General features: G+C 58.3%; 9 protein-coding genes across 9 annotated transcripts; 5 read left to right on the top strand and 4 right to left on the bottom strand.

Moving 5' to 3' along the window:
• Positions 1 to 524: 524 nt before the first annotated feature.
• UV8b_00339 (uncharacterized protein) lies at positions 525 to 1358 on the top strand (the record flags this gene model as incomplete). Its single annotated transcript, XM_043137837.1, has 1 exon — positions 525 to 1358. One exon carries the CDS (start codon positions 525 to 527, stop codon positions 1356 to 1358), a length of 834 nt encoding a protein of 277 aa, XP_042993771.1.
• Positions 1359 to 1800: 442 nt separating this feature from the next.
• Positions 1801 to 2943, top strand: UV8b_00338 (uncharacterized protein; the record flags this gene model as incomplete). Its single annotated transcript, XM_043137836.1, has 2 exons — positions 1801 to 1914; positions 2089 to 2943. The coding sequence occupies 2 exons, from the start codon at positions 1801 to 1803 to the stop codon at positions 2941 to 2943; spliced, it is 969 nt and encodes a 322-aa protein (XP_042993770.1).
• Positions 2944 to 3404: 461 nt separating this feature from the next.
• Positions 3405 to 4220, bottom strand: UV8b_00337 (uncharacterized protein; the record flags this gene model as incomplete). The annotated part of the gene is made up of 3 exons (XM_043137835.1): positions 3405 to 3444; positions 3545 to 3822; positions 4218 to 4220. The coding sequence occupies 3 exons, from the start codon at positions 4218 to 4220 to the stop codon at positions 3405 to 3407; spliced, it is 321 nt and encodes a 106-aa protein (XP_042993769.1).
• Positions 4221 to 4934: 714 nt separating this feature from the next.
• On the top strand, positions 4935 to 6124 carry UV8b_00336 (uncharacterized protein; the record flags this gene model as incomplete). The annotated part of the gene is made up of 4 exons (XM_043137834.1): positions 4935 to 5334; positions 5412 to 5554; positions 5670 to 5908; positions 6016 to 6124. The coding sequence occupies 4 exons, from the start codon at positions 4935 to 4937 to the stop codon at positions 6122 to 6124; spliced, it is 891 nt and encodes a 296-aa protein (XP_042993768.1).
• Positions 6125 to 6397: 273 nt separating this feature from the next.
• UV8b_00335 (uncharacterized protein) lies at positions 6398 to 7069 on the bottom strand (the record flags this gene model as incomplete). The annotated part of the gene is made up of 2 exons (XM_043137833.1): positions 6398 to 6556; positions 6713 to 7069. The coding sequence occupies 2 exons, from the start codon at positions 7067 to 7069 to the stop codon at positions 6398 to 6400; spliced, it is 516 nt and encodes a 171-aa protein (XP_042993767.1).
• Positions 7070 to 7584: 515 nt separating this feature from the next.
• UV8b_00334 (uncharacterized protein) lies at positions 7585 to 8111 on the bottom strand (the record flags this gene model as incomplete). Its single annotated transcript, XM_043137832.1, has 2 exons — positions 7585 to 7890; positions 7953 to 8111. The coding sequence occupies 2 exons, from the start codon at positions 8109 to 8111 to the stop codon at positions 7585 to 7587; spliced, it is 465 nt and encodes a 154-aa protein (XP_042993766.1).
• A 2354-nt stretch (positions 8112 to 10465) lies between these two features.
• On the top strand, positions 10466 to 12372 carry UV8b_00333 (uncharacterized protein; the record flags this gene model as incomplete). Its single annotated transcript, XM_043137831.1, has 2 exons — positions 10466 to 11029; positions 11089 to 12372. The coding sequence occupies 2 exons, from the start codon at positions 10466 to 10468 to the stop codon at positions 12370 to 12372; spliced, it is 1848 nt and encodes a 615-aa protein (XP_042993765.1).
• A 736-nt stretch (positions 12373 to 13108) lies between these two features.
• On the top strand, positions 13109 to 13717 carry UV8b_00332 (uncharacterized protein; the record flags this gene model as incomplete). The annotated part of the gene is made up of 3 exons (XM_043137830.1): positions 13109 to 13229; positions 13299 to 13507; positions 13637 to 13717. The coding sequence occupies 3 exons, from the start codon at positions 13109 to 13111 to the stop codon at positions 13715 to 13717; spliced, it is 411 nt and encodes a 136-aa protein (XP_042993764.1).
• Positions 13718 to 14251: 534 nt separating this feature from the next.
• UV8b_00331 (uncharacterized protein) lies at positions 14252 to 15025 on the bottom strand (the record flags this gene model as incomplete). The annotated part of the gene is made up of 1 exon (XM_043137829.1): positions 14252 to 15025. One exon carries the CDS (start codon positions 15023 to 15025, stop codon positions 14252 to 14254), a length of 774 nt encoding a protein of 257 aa, XP_042993763.1.
• Positions 15026 to 15337: the final 312 nt, after the last annotated feature.

The raw sequence follows: 15337 nt of genomic DNA, 5'->3' as shown, positions 1-15337 counted from the left end.
TTTTCTCTCTTTTTGCTTGGTTTTGCTAATCTCCCTTTCTTGCTGACAAGGGACAGCGTGCAGGCTGCGCGCATGCAGGCCGTGAATGGCAGGACTCGCGCGCATGCGTTTAGACGTTTAGATGTGGTTACTTCTTGCCGTGTATCGGTTTTTTATTTCTTTTTTTTCTTTTCTTTTTTTCCCCTGTTTTGGGGTTTCAAAGCTTGGCGTTGGAAATGGTGGGAGGGGGGGGGGAGAAGCACGAGTCCGAGGACTATGCCATCACGCTGAGGAGCAAGGGGTTCTTCTGCCCGTGATGCTGCCGAGGTTTGGTTTGGTTTGGTTTGGTTTGGGCGACGGCCGGTTGGGAAACTGCAGCAGTGACGCAGCGTCTGCCGTGTAAAGTAGAGATGGAGGAAAGGAGAACCGGCGATGCAGGTGCCGTGATGAGCCAATCCGTCCGCCGTGCGTCGTGATGCTCCCACTGTTTCACCTCGGACGCCGCCGCTTTCGCAACCCGCACCGCAGCTCAACACCAACCCGCCATGGCGTTCCTCCTCCTCCTCCTCCTCGCATCATCCACCACCACCACCACCACCGCCGCCGTTCCTTGTCGCCCTCACCCTCCGGCCTCCTCCCCCGTCATGCCACCCCCCATTCTCCCCCCCATCCAGCTCCGCCATCGCTCGCGCATCCGCCCCCGCCCCCTCACCGCAGAGGCCTTCTCCCCCTTTGGCGACGTCATCCACAACCCCCGACCGGACGTGCACCCGTCCGCGCTGCCCCCGGCCGGCGCCGCGGCCCTCCTCCCCCCCAACGCCGTCGCCGCCAACCAGGGCTCCGCCATCCAGTACCGCCACGCCAGCCGCGTCCGCAACCTCTACGCCCAGGCGCCCGGCCGCGCGGCCTCCCCCGTCGTCAGCCTGTTTGTCTGCGCGGCGCGAGCGCCCCGCGCCGCCTGCCCGCTGCGCGTCCTGGAGAGGCACCCGTTCACGACGCAGACCTTTGCGCCCGTCCGGTCCTCGGCGCGGGCGTACCTGGTCGTGGTGGCGCCGAGCCTGCCCGCCGGCGAGCTGGACGAGCGGTTCCCGGCGCCGCCGGCGGGGGGCGGCCTGCCGGGCCGGGGGCTGCCGGACCTGCCGCGCCTGCGGGCCTTTGTCGCGACGGACGCGCAGGCCGTGACGTACGGCGCGGGCACGTGGCACGCGCCCATGGTGGCGCTGGGGGCGGCCGGCACGACGCTGGACTTTGTGGTGTCGCAGTTTGCGAGCGGCGAGGCGGACGAGGACTGCCAGGTGGTTGAGGTGGAGGGCGTCGAGGTGGAGGGCGTCGAGGTCGCGGGGGATCACGGTGCACGGCAGGGCGTGTCAAAGCTGTGACGGAGGGCTCGGGACGGGCGTGGATGGATGGATGGATGATGATGCTGATGATGCTGATGATGATGATGATGAGTCTGCGATGAGGGAGACGGCTTTTGGTATGTTTCTTGGCCAAGGCCTGCAAGAGCAGCGCTTTGGCAGGTGCGACCGGGCGACTCGGGGAAAATCGCGTTTCTTACCCTGCGCATCCTCCTCATGTTGCCGACCTCGGCACCTATAGGGGCCCTTACTCCGCACTCCTTGCTCTGTACCGCTGAATCGAATAAAATCAACTCGTCACCCGCGGCTGCGTCTGTGTCATCTCCCCTTTAACCAGGCCGGTACCTCTCTCAATCAGCCCGCTCTCTCCCATCGTCGGGCCCTGCGCTGGGCCTCGACGTCTCCACCTTCTCGGCCGTCTCGCACATCAGCGGCCCCCATCCAACCCACGCCAACCCTCGTCATGTCCATGTCGGCAGCGGATGCCAGCAACAAGCTGGAGGACCTCTCGGGCGCTACCCTCCAGCCGGGCGAGAATCCCTACTCGGCCTTGATCGATGCTTGCCACCATGACCCTGTGAGTAGAGGCCACCTCATCCACGTGCCCGGGCTGCCATGCCTCTGGGCTGCCATCGGCGAAAAGAGACCAAAACACGAAACAAGAACAATTGCGATGATGATGATGATGATGATGATGATAAAGATTTAATCCCAGTGGTAAACCATGTCCCGCAGCTGACCAGTGCCCCAGCAAGAAATCCAGCGGCTCTACTCGGCCCACCGAACCAGCCGAAACGCCCAGCAAAAGGCCAGGTTCCTCGCCGCCGACTTCCAGGGCCTCTCCATCGACCAGGCAATCCTGAGGCTGGAGCGTCCGCACATCCAGCCGGGCTTCAGGGACGAGCGAAACTGCTTCGTCTTTTGGGCCCGGCCCCCCGACCACATTGTCCGCCTGGCGGCCAGGTTGCAGGAGCTCTTGAGGAAGGCCGCCCCGGGTATGTGGTTGATGCCCACGCACAGGATGCACATGACGGCCCTCGAGGTGGCTTTCTCCAAGACGCCCGAGGAGATTGGCGCTCTGGTCGATGCCCTACGCGGCGCCATCCCCGGCATCACCTCGCACCCGCACCTGCACCGGGCGCGGCTTGTCAAGCCCCTCGTCTCGTACGACACCTCTGCCCTGGCCGTGTCCTTCCTGCCTTCTTCCGGGGAGGAGGCGCTCTCGCCCGCCCCGACCAGCCCCGACGCACCGGCCGGGAGCATCACCCAGGGCGACGGGTACACGTACCACCATCTACGGCGGGATGTCTTCGACATGGTCCGCCGGGCGGGCGTGCAGGTCGCCTCGCGCTACCAGGTACCGAGCGCGCACATCACCCTGGGGCGCTTCCTGGACGAGGCAGACCACGACACCCCCGAGAAGAGGCGGCTGTTTGTCGAGGCCATTGACGCCATGAACGAGTGGCTCGAGAGGGAGGTCTGGGACAACAAGGAGGCAGGGTTTGTCGGCGAGTGGGTCGTGGGACACGAGAGGGGACTGGATGCCAGAAGCGGAAGCCTGTGGTATGGAGGTGGAAGAACCATCATGCTGGGCGAGGGATTCTGACCCTGGGGAGGGGGGGCCGTACGAGAAGCAGCACGGCTGGGGATGGGGCCGGCCGTCTTGCTTGGTGTGCGCGTGCGGGAGACGATGGCGCTGTAATGGGAATGGGTGTTCTGCATATATCGCAAACTCGCCTCCTAGGGGGCATGTGGATGTGATTGCGACCACGGCTCGATTTGTCCGACCGGCTGAGATTAAACCAGCTCGAGGTGGCGGTGAAACACACACAAGTCAACTATTTCCCAGGTCGAAACACGGGACACTGCACGGAAATCGGATCGCTGTTTGTTCATCGCGTCTCCGGCAGGCAACATGTTGCGCTCTATTTCATCATTTTTGCTTGGCCATTTCATTCCATCCGCATGAACCATTCCCCCAAAGTCAAACACATGTCACCTCCTTTCGCCAGCGTCCCATGATGCCCCAAACGGTCGCGAGGATAACCACGAGAAAACAAAATGCACTTAGAACACCAGAGCCGCACCCTTTGTCTTCTTGTCGCCACTGCACGTCGTCACGTCAGCACGCCCCGATTCTCATCACAGCCGCCGAACGGCGCGGAAACAAAGATAGCAACAAGAAACAAGAAAAAAAAGAGACATACCCCAACTCAAAGTGCTTGCATCGCTTGAGGGCCAGCTGGCACTTGGTCTTGCACTTGACGCACTCCAATCTCAGGACGACCTTCTTGGTGGTCTTGGCCTTTTTGTGGAAAACTGGCTTCGTTTGACCACCGTAACCGCTCTGCTTTCTGTCGTAACGGCGCTTACCCTGGGCGAACAGCGAGGCCTTGCCAGCCTTGTACTGGGTGACCTTGTGCTGGGTGTGCTTGCGGCACTCCTTGCCCTTGCAGTAAGTGTTTCGGGTCTTGGGAATGTTGACCTAGAGACGGCGAGCACGCCGCGTCAGCAGCTGCGCAAGTGATTCATTCCCTCCCCCCAACGCTGCTCCCCCGCGTTGACGATGCCCAGAGCCGCTCAGTATGCCCTTGAAAGTCGAGTTTTGCCTTCGGACCGCGCAGGCACAGCAGCCGCAACCCCCTGCGGTATGACACAACCGGAAACAGGAACGCTCAAAGTCGACAGGTCGCCGTTGCCGAAAAAAAGAAGTCCTCCCCGATATCATGAATCACGGCAAACGAGCAAGTATTGTTCGTCATCGTGCGACGGCGGCGAAGATAGAACTCGAGGGCTCTCGTCGGATACACTTGCTGCTGGGCATCGCGTGGCGGCGTCCAAAGGGTCCAAAGGGGTGCTAGAGGCAAGGGGGTGACGTACCATCTTGACGACGTTGTGCGGTGTCGTTGCTTGGGTGTTTTGGTGATGCAGAGTTGCCCAGGGCAGAGGGCGAAATTTGGGAGGTTTTGGCGATTCTCGCTTTTGTGGGAGACTAGGGTAAACGTGTGGTTGTGATTGGGCGGCGGCGACGGGAGTGGGCCTGCGGCGGGTTGTTGGTGCCTCAATTCCCGGGCGTCAAGTGGGCCATTTGGATGGGAAATACAGGGACGCCGGGAATGCTTTACGCAAAAAGTCCGTACACGATGCATTTTTGGGCGTCAACTTAGTCTGATGCATTTTTGAGAATCATCCGTGTAGAGCGTGGTTCGGCGCAACACTGGTGGTATTGCATTTGCTCGAAGTGGTTGTAGTGCTGGATGGTTTTGGTTGACTCGTACTGAATAGGAGGAGGTACCTGTAGGGCATCGTTACCTGCCAAAAATCAACTACTTCCTAATCTACCTAGGTACCTGGTACATACCAGACTTCCGTTCCGGCCCGCTTCTCTGGGCTGGCACGAGCGGGACTTATACCACGGCGCGAACTAGCGTGGTGATCAAAGTACCTTTGGACACCAGACGTTACCCACTTTTCTGGGCCGACTTCAAAGGTGTCCTCCCATCTCCATCCAAGCTTGCTGCGTTCAAGCGTCGTCGTCGTCGTCGTCGTCGTCGTCGTCGTCGTGCCCCGAGCATCCTCATCGACACGCTTGCCACCATGGACCCCTTTTCCGTAGAAGGCGAGCTGGTCAACATACACAACCACTTCCACCAGGGCCAGTACCGGCAGGTCGCCGACTTCGACACGTCCGTCTTCTCGCCCGACAACGCCCTCGCCGCGCGCGTCCTCGTCCTGCGCGCCCGCATCGCCCTCGGCCAGGCTGCCGCCGTCCTGGCCGACACCCAGGGCGCGCCCGAGCCCGAGCCCGACCTCGAGGTCCTCGGCGCCCTGGCCCAGCACGCGCTCGGCAGGACCGACGCCGCGCTCCAGACCGTCGCCAGGCTGGCCGCCGCCGCGCCCGACAACCCCACCGTCCAGGTCGTCGGCGGGACCGTCCTCCAGGCCGCCGGCAAGTCGGACGACGCTCTGGCGCTCCTGTCGCGACACCAAGGAAGCCGTGAGTGCGCGCGGGAGCAAGACCCCGTCGGACTCGCTCGGCAACGTTTTTCTGACTGACACCCGCCGGGGGGGTAGTGGAGGCCGTGGCGCTCATCGTCCAGATTCACCTGCAGCAGAACAGGACCGATCTCGCCGTCAGGGAAGTCGCGGCTGCCAAGAGATGGGCCCAGGACAGCTTGCTCGTCAACCTCGCGGAAGCGTGGGTCGGGCTGAGAGTGGTAAGACGCCGTGACGTGCGCCCGGTCCAGGCCGGCAGGAGACACGAACCTCTGCAGTAAGAGCCCGACAAGCTGACTTGGACTGTTCTCGAACGTGGGGGAAAAAAAAATACAGGGCGGTGAAAAGTACCAGCAGGCGTTTTACGTCTTCGAGGAGCTCGCCCAGGCCCCCGCGACGGCATCGGTGCGGAGCCTCGTCGCGCAAGCCGTGTGCGAGCTGCATCTGGGCCGCATCGAGGAGGCCCAGTCCGCCTTGGAGGAGGCCTTGAAGAAGGATGCCGGCTCCGTCGACGCTCTCGCCAACTTGCTGGTTCTGACGGTCATCTGTGGCGGCGACGACTCGCAGTACATGAAGTATGCTGCCCCCTCCCTACCCATGCGTGTCGGCCGCCCTTCCACCCTCTTCTCCGCCGGAGGCAATCCCTCGTCAGACGCGTGTGCTAATCTGCTACTCTTGCCAGTTCTCTGAAACAGCTGGACCCTCAGCACCGGTTACTGGTTGATTTGGAGGAAAAGAGCGCCTTGTTCGACCAGGCGGCCAAGAAATATAGCCCAAAGGTCTCTTCGTAGGCGTCTTTGGAGTTTCTCATGAGCATAATGAACGGCGCACGGGCTGCTGAGGGGAAATACAGCGGTGGAAATAAGCCGTCGTATCCACGCATGGCTAGTTACTCTTGTCATGAAACATGGCCTATGGCTGCTTGATCACTCCGATCCAGACGTGTTGGAGTTTTCGGGCCTTTAATATATAACAACAAGTCCAATCATTGCATGTCCAAGCCATATCTTCATCCCAATTCTGCCGCCAGGGTAACCGCCAAAGCTCTGCGCGCCTCCTCGAGTTCAACGCCCGCCCACCTCGTCGACTTGGTTGAAAAAGTCGTCGATATTGTCCAACGACGAGGGTTCTCGTCTGCAGCTGCCGCCGTCCTCCGACTTGGAGGCGTCCGCCCCCGTTTCCAGCTCCTCGTCCGAGATTGCCAGGTAGCACCGAACGTTGCTCTAAAACGCCGCCGATTCTCCCGGATCCCGCTGCACCACCCCAGCTGCGCCGCGTCTGTCGAGCCCCCCGTCCGCGCAGGGCGGCTTCGCGCCCAAGCTGCCGCCATCCCTCGTGGCCGGCTCTTGCTCTGACCCTCCCTGCTGGCCGTGCCGTACGCTCATGCTCGCCTGTGGCGAGTCGTCCTGGCGGTCCAAGCATCTGCCCAGGGGCGCGCCGCCGAAATACTCCCTGTACCCGAGGTACGTCAGCGAGTCCTCTTCGACGTCGCTTGCTTCCGAGGCGCTGCGGTTGCGGCGCTGCAGCCCGCGGCTGGACGAGATGGAGCTCGTGGATAGGTCGTGCGGGAGGTTGGCGACGGCGCCCCGTGGTGCGGTCCACGGCGGGTTCCTCGACGACTCCAGCCAGGCAACAATGGATTTGACGGAGCGGCAGCCAGTTTTGGTGCGAGGCTGGAAGCAGGACGAAACCGTGCTGCCGTGCTGGGCAACTCCAGGTCCGCTGGGTAAAGTCATCGTGATTTGCCGGGGTATGTCGTGGCGTGGTGAAGAAGCCTCAATGGCAACGAGGTGATGGACGGGCTCAAGCGTTGCCCCCTTTTGCCCAAAGTGTATTCCGTGGATAGAAAGCTCTCGCAATGAACTGCCACTCACGCGCAGGTAGCTGCTTGATGTGAAACGGGGCTCATGTCACTCATGAAGGATTCTGAGCCGAAAGTGAAGACAAAGCCAGCCAGGCACAACAAAGGCATGGTGTGGAATATATTCATGGCCCGTGAAAAAAAAAAAAAAAAGAGAAGAAAAGAAGGAAAAAATATAAAGGAGAAAAGGGATTGAAACTCCTCCGCCCCATCTATGGGCTCCCAGATTCACCACCTCTGTAGTTTATATTTCGACAGCCCGGTAAGCCAAATCTTTTCGCTCATTCAAGGTTTCGGAAAAAACTTTTGCGCCTCCCATTTAATTATATGTTTCGGCCCTTTCGTCAAAAGTCTGTGGCTCGCATACCGCCCGTGAATAGTTGCTGCATCTTACTTCTTCTTGTTGGCAAACTTGGGGGCTCCAATGTCACTGCCTCGCAACTTGATTCCAAAGATGCCCTCCATCGCACCCAGGATCTTCTGGTTGGGAGCACCGGTCCCCCGCTCGAGGTCGGCAACTATGGCCTGCGTGGTGTTGCATCGGTTGGCGAGATCCTTTTGGGTCATCTTGGGTTCCATCTTTTGTCTGGCAGAAGCGATAGCCTCTCCAACCACCTTACCCACAGTGTTGGGCTTGATGATTTCGTCCGATCGGTCGACCTTGGTCAGGCGCTGACCCTCGGGGCCGCTTCCGGACTACAGAGACAATGGTAAGCACAATGCCGGGTGGGGATCAAGCGGCATGGATCGTAGCGTACAGCGTTGGCAGTCGAGAATTTCTTCTCCGTCGCGATGACGGAGCCGGTTCGAGCAGCAGCATTCAACGCGCTCTTTCCACGGATCACAGTCTCGCGCGATGAGGCTCCCGGGCCTCGGGTCTTGCTCCCAATCTTGGTGACTTGATCCCAGTCAGACATGGTGCTGGTTGCGGGAAAGTCGCGCGTGGATGCAAGTATGCGAGAAATCGTTTGGGGATGAGTCCTTTGACGAGATTTCGAGTGCTGCTACCACGTAGGATGGAGTAGACGGGAGGATCTGCTGTCGCTTCTATTTGACTGATTGGAGGAGGAGGGGGAGCTAGTTTATGAGCGAGCGCATGAGCAACGGATTGGTGTGCTGGGACTGATGAGGGAGTGGTGAGTCAACCGGCGGGACGGCTTAGACGGGGGGGTCGAGAAAAAGCCTTTCGAAATTCGTGGGGTGGCAAGGGTCAAAGGGTCAATACCGGGGTGGTGCCCGCCATAGAAGGTGCTAGAGACTGGAAGGAGCAGTTGAGTTGACCCCCATTGACGGCTAGGATACGGAGACATTACTTGTATGTACCAAGACCAGACACGTATGTAACGAATTGGCGGTGGCGGGCAGCAGAGTGCTGCACGGCAAGGCGGAGAGAGACGCCCGCAACAAGCCTGGCGTCAGCGGGGTTTTGCCCAGCACTGGAATGACGGCATTGCCGCTGTATCCATGTACGTCTTTGCGCGCAGCGTTTACAAAAAGCCCCCAAGGGCCCAACCAAGAATTTAAAAAATGCCGGTAGCTGAGGCATCCACCCGGATGTGATACTCTAGTCGGGGTATTCACTTTCAAGAGGACATGGATGCCTGCTCTACGGACCACCTGGAAATGCAAAATCCAGCTTCGCTCTTACCATCACAGGGCGCTTCGATCTGGACGTCTACCCTCTGAGCATCCCCCCTCATCATTGTGCTGCTTTACGCGAGGATATGGACGCCGTCGGCATGGAAACGAACTGCAAGGAGCAACAGCCATGTTAGCAAGACCATCCATAACATACACCTGCTGCCAGAACGGTGTCCCTATCCAGCCTCCTCAACGTCCGTCCTCGACGGGATTGGGTCGCCCGAGGGCCGGCCGCTGATCGTGACAACATATCATGCCGATATTCTCGTTTCTGCGCTTATAAACCCCCCACCCGGTCGCGCTGATCAAAAGGTTGCATTTCAATCGACCGACGAGGACACAAATCATCAGCTCTTCGTCTTTAACTGTGATCCCCGGGTAGCGGTAGCAAAATGCCGGCAGGGGAGATTGAGACAATAGAGTGCGTCAGGATGAGGAAGGAGAAAAGACAAGTACTTGCGAGAGAGGACTCCTGAACGCTTGGTGGCCATGATGGGAGTCTGATGCCGTAGTAGAGTCTCCGAGGCCGGCTCTTCATTCCCTTGACCCTCTAATGGCGTTCCCGTATCCGCTTCCACCTCGAAATCAAAACGCCTCCCGTAAAGTTCTCGCCCATTTATTCTTGTTCTCAGAGGCGTCTCAGACTCTTCACGTGGGCCCCTTCACGACAGCCTCGTGACAATGCCGCTTCCACCCGGCTTGTCCCTGCTGAAAGCATACCCTTATTAAAGAGCGACTCGAGGTAAAGCGTGCAAAAAGTCCACGGCTCGAGCGGTCTTCTAACGCCGTGTCATCCCCGTCGGCGCCTAGCATCGCGTTGACAAGTGCCCGCTGGTCGATGCCGTCCTTGCGTCGAAAGCCCGGGCATCTCGCCCTCATCCACTCGGACGCGTCTGTTCTTCGCAAACCCCTCGAAAAAAAAAGAAGGGAAGAGCCTAGCAAAGTCTATCAACTTGGTCGCTCCACAGCGTTGTCGATAGTGAGGTTCTGTTGACCGCGTCAGCTTGGCGACTAGGAAAAGCTATTCATCTCTAGTCCCTTGGCCTCCAGTGTATGGAGAGTTTGCAGCTCGATCCGCAGCACGTCGATCCGGTCTCATGTGCAGCGGCATGCGCACAGCGAGGCTGGCTGTGTCCCGAAAGCTGATCTTGAGGAGGTGTTCGACGTCGATGCCGAGCTGGGAGAGACAAACAAAATGTTCCCTTCATTAGCGGCTTGCCTACCGTTTTGATCCATCCTGCGATTGGGGATTGGGGGAAAAGAGACTGCCAGAAGCGACGAATTCGTGAAGTCGCTGTGGCAGGCTTCACTTGTCTTATATTAAGGTCAGCGACAGTGGGGCAGAAGGCCGTGCAAAGCGAATCTTGATTGTTGATTGGGTCAAGCAGACCCAAGAGCAAACTGGGCGTTGGCGTTGCAAGCGGCGGCTGCGGCGGCTGCGGCGGCTGCGGCTAGCTTCGAAGCACCTCGATGGCACAGGGAACAAACGTCGTCAGCATCCCAACCTCTCATCTACAGAGTCCCCCGCCTGACCTCGCCTGCTGCAGCCAAAGCCCTCTAGACTTTTGTTCGGGAACCTGCCCCTCCGGTCTCGTTCATCTCGTACCATGGACCAAGGCCAATATTCACCATGGCGGCAGTTATCGACGACGGCATGGTCCGCTTCATCATCAATGGCCCTCATGTCTCCCTAACTCTCGTTTTCGCCTCGCTGTACTATATCCTCTTAGGAAGCACCCTAGACGTGGTTTTCGCCGCTCTCTTTATGTCACAGCGCTTCCCCCACGCGCTTTCCTTCCTTCTTGCTCGTCTTTGGAACGCAATGCCCAAATTGATCCCTGTCCCTGCGGCAATCGGAACGAGTTACCTGCTGCTTTCGATGCTTGACAGGACAGACGCCAGGTGGGGAGGGCCAGCCCAGCCTTACCTCCTACCGTGCAAAACAACGCACTCTCGGACATTCCCCAAAAAGCATTCTTTTGGATATTCGTACCTGGCTGTCGGAGTGCCAGTAGGTAGCTCGGGCACTTTCAATCGGATGTTGTCGGTTGACGATAAATCAGCTCGGCCGGGGAAACTCTTGTCCATGCTTTTTCGCGGGGGCTGGTACAACGTTAACGCTTCTGATTACTTGCAGCGAGGTGATGATGATGGTGGGCTGCGAGGCAAGTTGGATGCCTATCTCAAATCTCAGGTAAAAACACCCGGCTGCCTGGAGCTTGGTCTTGGATTTGAATGCTGATGCTGTCCAAGGATATTGACCCGTGCGACTACCCTCATGCCTACTTGGTCACTGCGGCGAGATTCCTGGGTTATCACTTCAATCCGGTTTCTTTCTGGTACCTGTATTCCTCGGAGAAGATACTGTCGGCCGTAATATTGGAAGTAAACAACACTTTTGACGAAAGACGCCCGTACCTTGTTCTTCGCGACTTTTCTGCTGAAGCCGAGGTTCTCGGCGGGCCGACTCGCAAGTCTTTGCCGTCGTCTCGCGTCACAGGGTCATGGCCCAAGGATTTTCACGTCTCGCCGTTCAATTCACGCAAAGGCTCCTATTCTTTGCTCGCCAGAGATCCCCTTGGCCCTGGCATGGAAGGATTCCAAGGAATTGATGTCACCATCAACTTGCGCTCCTCCAAAGGAAACGCCAAGCTCGTGGCTCGGCTGTTTTCGGAAGGCACGGCTGTCCAAGTCGGCTCCTTGGGCATCTTGTCCAAGGCCCGGTTTCTGTTGAGCTGGTCCTGGATTGGATTCGCTACGTTTCCGCGCATTCTCAGAGAAGCCGCTGCTTTGTTTTTCCAAAGGCGTCTTCATGTTTGGTACCGACCGGAACCGCTGAAAGAGAGCCTCGGTAGGCGCGCCAACGACATTGAACGCGATCTCGAGCTGGCATTCCGAAGCTACCTGAGACATCTCGTCAGTAAGTCGCCAGCGCGCTTGCTGGTCAAGTACACCCCCAGCGGTGGCACTTCAGCTGCAGAGGAGATGCGCTCGGCCTTGGCTCAGGAGGAGCGGTCGAGAGAGACCCAGGCCCTGGAACTAACCGTGCTCACCCCCCTCTTCTACTCTCGGTTTGTTCATTACGCGCACGACCTTGAGGGAATACATACGGAGCTCACGCGCTACGGAACCCTATGGGTCGATGAGCCGCACCTCCTGCCAGACATTTTTCCGGAGCGAGGATCCCCGACCCCAGTCGCGCGTACAGCAATGGATCGCCTTTGCTTCGAGACAATACGAGTTCTGCGACGGCGTCCGGCCGCGATCCCGACGGCGTCGACGTCGGCCGATGGTATTACTGCTTCACCCTTGGTCGACATCCGACATCTTGGCATTTCGCCCATGGACGCATACATGCTGGAACGTGCGGGACCCCGGCTCAAGGCCTCGTATCGTTCTGCCCTGCTGCGGTTATTTCTTGCCGACAGATATTTGATGGGCAGCACAGCTCTTCTGGGCCTCTGCATCGCTGCTCTCCGGATCAGCATTGCCTGGGCATCGGTGGCAGCGCTGAGCCAAGCGATCGGGACTGCTTGACATGTCGAGAGCAACGCTTTGGAGTTTTGCAGCCTGCCGCAGGTTCTGTTGCTCGGGCAGGGTCTGTCCTGCCTGAGCAAGCCCCCAGTCGATAGATTTCAAGCAAGTTGAGGGAAGCAACCTCAGCTGCAGCCGCCACGACGCCGAACGCCGTTGACAATGACGGGATACCGAATGGGCAAACAGTCCCAATCCGTGGTCCTGGCCAATGCCAACTGCTTCAATCCTTGATGCGTGCGAGGAGCTTGTAATGGCCGGATTCATATGCAGCTCGCGTAGCAGCAGCAGCAGCGGGAAGGGCGCAGGGGGCACAAACAATCCCGCTCTTTTTGGCTTGCTGCCGGCCAGACGCCCAAACCTGTCCTGGTCCTGACTTGGAGGTCACTTGTACGGCACAAGGGAAGGTCCCAGTTGACTCAAGACTAGACTGCCTGCCTCCAGAGCATCGATCACAAGCTGCTGACCAGGACCCCATTTCACCACTTACCTCCTATATACCCAAGGTACCACCTACCTGCCTCTACGTTATCATGGACCTATGCTTGCCTCGCCTTGGCAGCTCCCTCAGACGCACCCAAACCTCGGACTTGTTTTCTCCGCCGCACCAGACAAAAACCGAGGCTTCACACCTCCTCCGTCGCTCTCCAACCACCATCTGTTTCTCATTCCCCCCCTTTCCATCCCCCCTTTCCATCCCCCCAAAGTCACACCAGCTCGTCTCCCTAAACCAACCAATATGCCTCTCACGGGACACTGCCTCTGCAACGCCGTCACCTACAGCGTCGACGTCGACGCCCCCATCCTCACCGGCTACGACCACTGCGACGACTGCCAACGCCAAACCGGCTCCACCTACTGTACGAATGCCTCTTCCCTCCCCCCCAACCTTCGCCTCCGCTGGTGCTAAAACAAACCCACCCCTGCAGCTCTCGTCGCCGTCGTGCCCAAAGACAAGCTCACCGTCCGCGGCCCCATCAAGAAATGGACTGGCACAGGCTCGTCCGGCAACCCCGTCCACCGCCTCTTCTGCTCCGAGTGCGGCTCGCCCATCGCCCACGATCCCGACGCTGCTCCCGACATCATCGCCATCAAGGCCGGCACGCTGGACGCCGACATCAAGAAGCATCTGAAGCCTGTATGTGCCCGTGGGCCCCTCCCTCTCGCACCAGACCTCCCCCCCTGCTGCTTTTTGTGGGCACTGCACCGAGCGGCGGCGGCGGCTGCTGCTGCTGGCGCGAAATATTGATTGACCTTGCTCCCGTAGGACACCGAGATCTGGACCGTTGGGAAATTGCCCTTTTGCCAGGAGAACTTGGCCAAGCCGTTCAAGCACATGCCTGAGTAAGACCAGGAGGATGCTCTGCGCTGCAACGCTCAGGTTGAGAAGTTGATGTTTAATGATAATGACGGGACGAAAATATAGCCCGATTAGGCTACATCCGCTCTGGAAAACAAAGTCAAGTCTCGGGCATCCCCTTGCATGATGCACCTTGTTTCATGTCTGTTCATGTCCGCCTCGTGGTGTCTACCACCCGCATAGTAAGCAAGGTAGCAATTTGTGTCAATGCAAACCACGTTTCTTCGCATCCTGCAGGAATGCACTCAATGCTATCCCGTCATGCAGTCAAGTCGTCGGGATTAAACGGAACAGGGTGCAGGTTGCTTCATGCACCGACCGGGGACCGGGCCAATTGATCGCAAATCGTCACCACGAAACGTAAAAGGCATAATGATTCATTCTTGGGAAAAAAAAAAAGAGCATTATTCGTAAGCAAGCCTTATTTATACCCTTCTCATTCCCTCATTGGTGCACCAGACCACCTCTCGTTACAATCCAACATCTCCCTCATGTCAACATCTCAACCCTTCCTTCTTACACTTACAAAGCCACAATCAAAGCAGCCCCAGCAACAGCAGCCAAAGCCTGGCCAGGTCCATGAGCAGGCGCTCCGCCAGTCGAGGAAGGAGAGGCAGACCGCGTGGTGCTTGCCGTGTTGGACACGGTGCTAGTTGTCTCGACAGTACTGCCACTGCTGGTGATAGACTCGGAAGATGTCGAGTTGCCAGCAATTGGCTGAGAAGGGCTTGTGACCGTGGCAGCAGCCCCATTAACGACTCCAGGGCCTTGAGGGGCGGTAGCCGAATAGTACAGGCTCACTTCTGTTTCGCTCGGAAACTCATCCGAGGACTGAGGGTCGCCGGTGGTCACGGGGGGAGCCTGATTGATGTCTGCTTGGACGGAAGCAAAGATGTCCTGAAATGCGGCGGTAGGTGTTGCATGGCACAGAGAGCTCGAGGCAACGGCAAGGACTTGCTCCCAGTAGGCATAATCGCGGGCGCTACGGAAGCCGTGAATGAAAAGACAATCCTGGCATCCACGCCAATCCATAAAGAAGCTGCCGCTGCACATGCATTGAGCATGGCCTTGGTAGTCGATGGGCTCGTCACCATGGGGTTGACAGGCCTCTTCGATCCTGGTAATTTCCACGCAAGGGGGGACAACTGCGTCACCATAAACATCGGGGTAGCAAACCTTGGCCACGTTTAGGTCGCCGTTACTGTCATCGGGACCGGCTACAGCGACCTTGTGAGAGGACGAGACAGGCAGCAAGAAGGCGGCCAAAACCACGAGGAGCTTGCAAGCGCAATTCATGGTGAGAGCTGGGGAAGGGAATGCACGTATCAGCTGTTTGAAGAAGAGATGCAGCAATGATGAGCAAGATGAAACAAGTCAAGACGAATGCCTGGGACGATGTGATGATGAAGATGAAAATGATGATGATGATGATGAAGAAGAAGAAGAAGACGAGGGGGAAAGGAAGAAAAGAATTCAATTGCGGATTGCCAGTGACAGAAAGTTTATGCTCGAGGTTCCATCGTCAGCTCCTTCTCCTTGGAACCTGGGAAAGAGCTTCGCTTACCCTCACAATGGCAATGGCCTTCTTACCCTCCACGCCGCCTCTTT

The sequence above is a fragment of the Ustilaginoidea virens genome, chromosome 1, assembly GCF_000687475.1.
Source record: "Ustilaginoidea virens chromosome 1, complete sequence".
Lineage (NCBI taxonomy): Eukaryota > Fungi > Ascomycota > Sordariomycetes > Hypocreales > Clavicipitaceae > Ustilaginoidea > Ustilaginoidea virens.
Note: the sequence above shows the minus strand (reverse complement) of the source record. Positions and strands in the feature narration are given on the sequence as shown.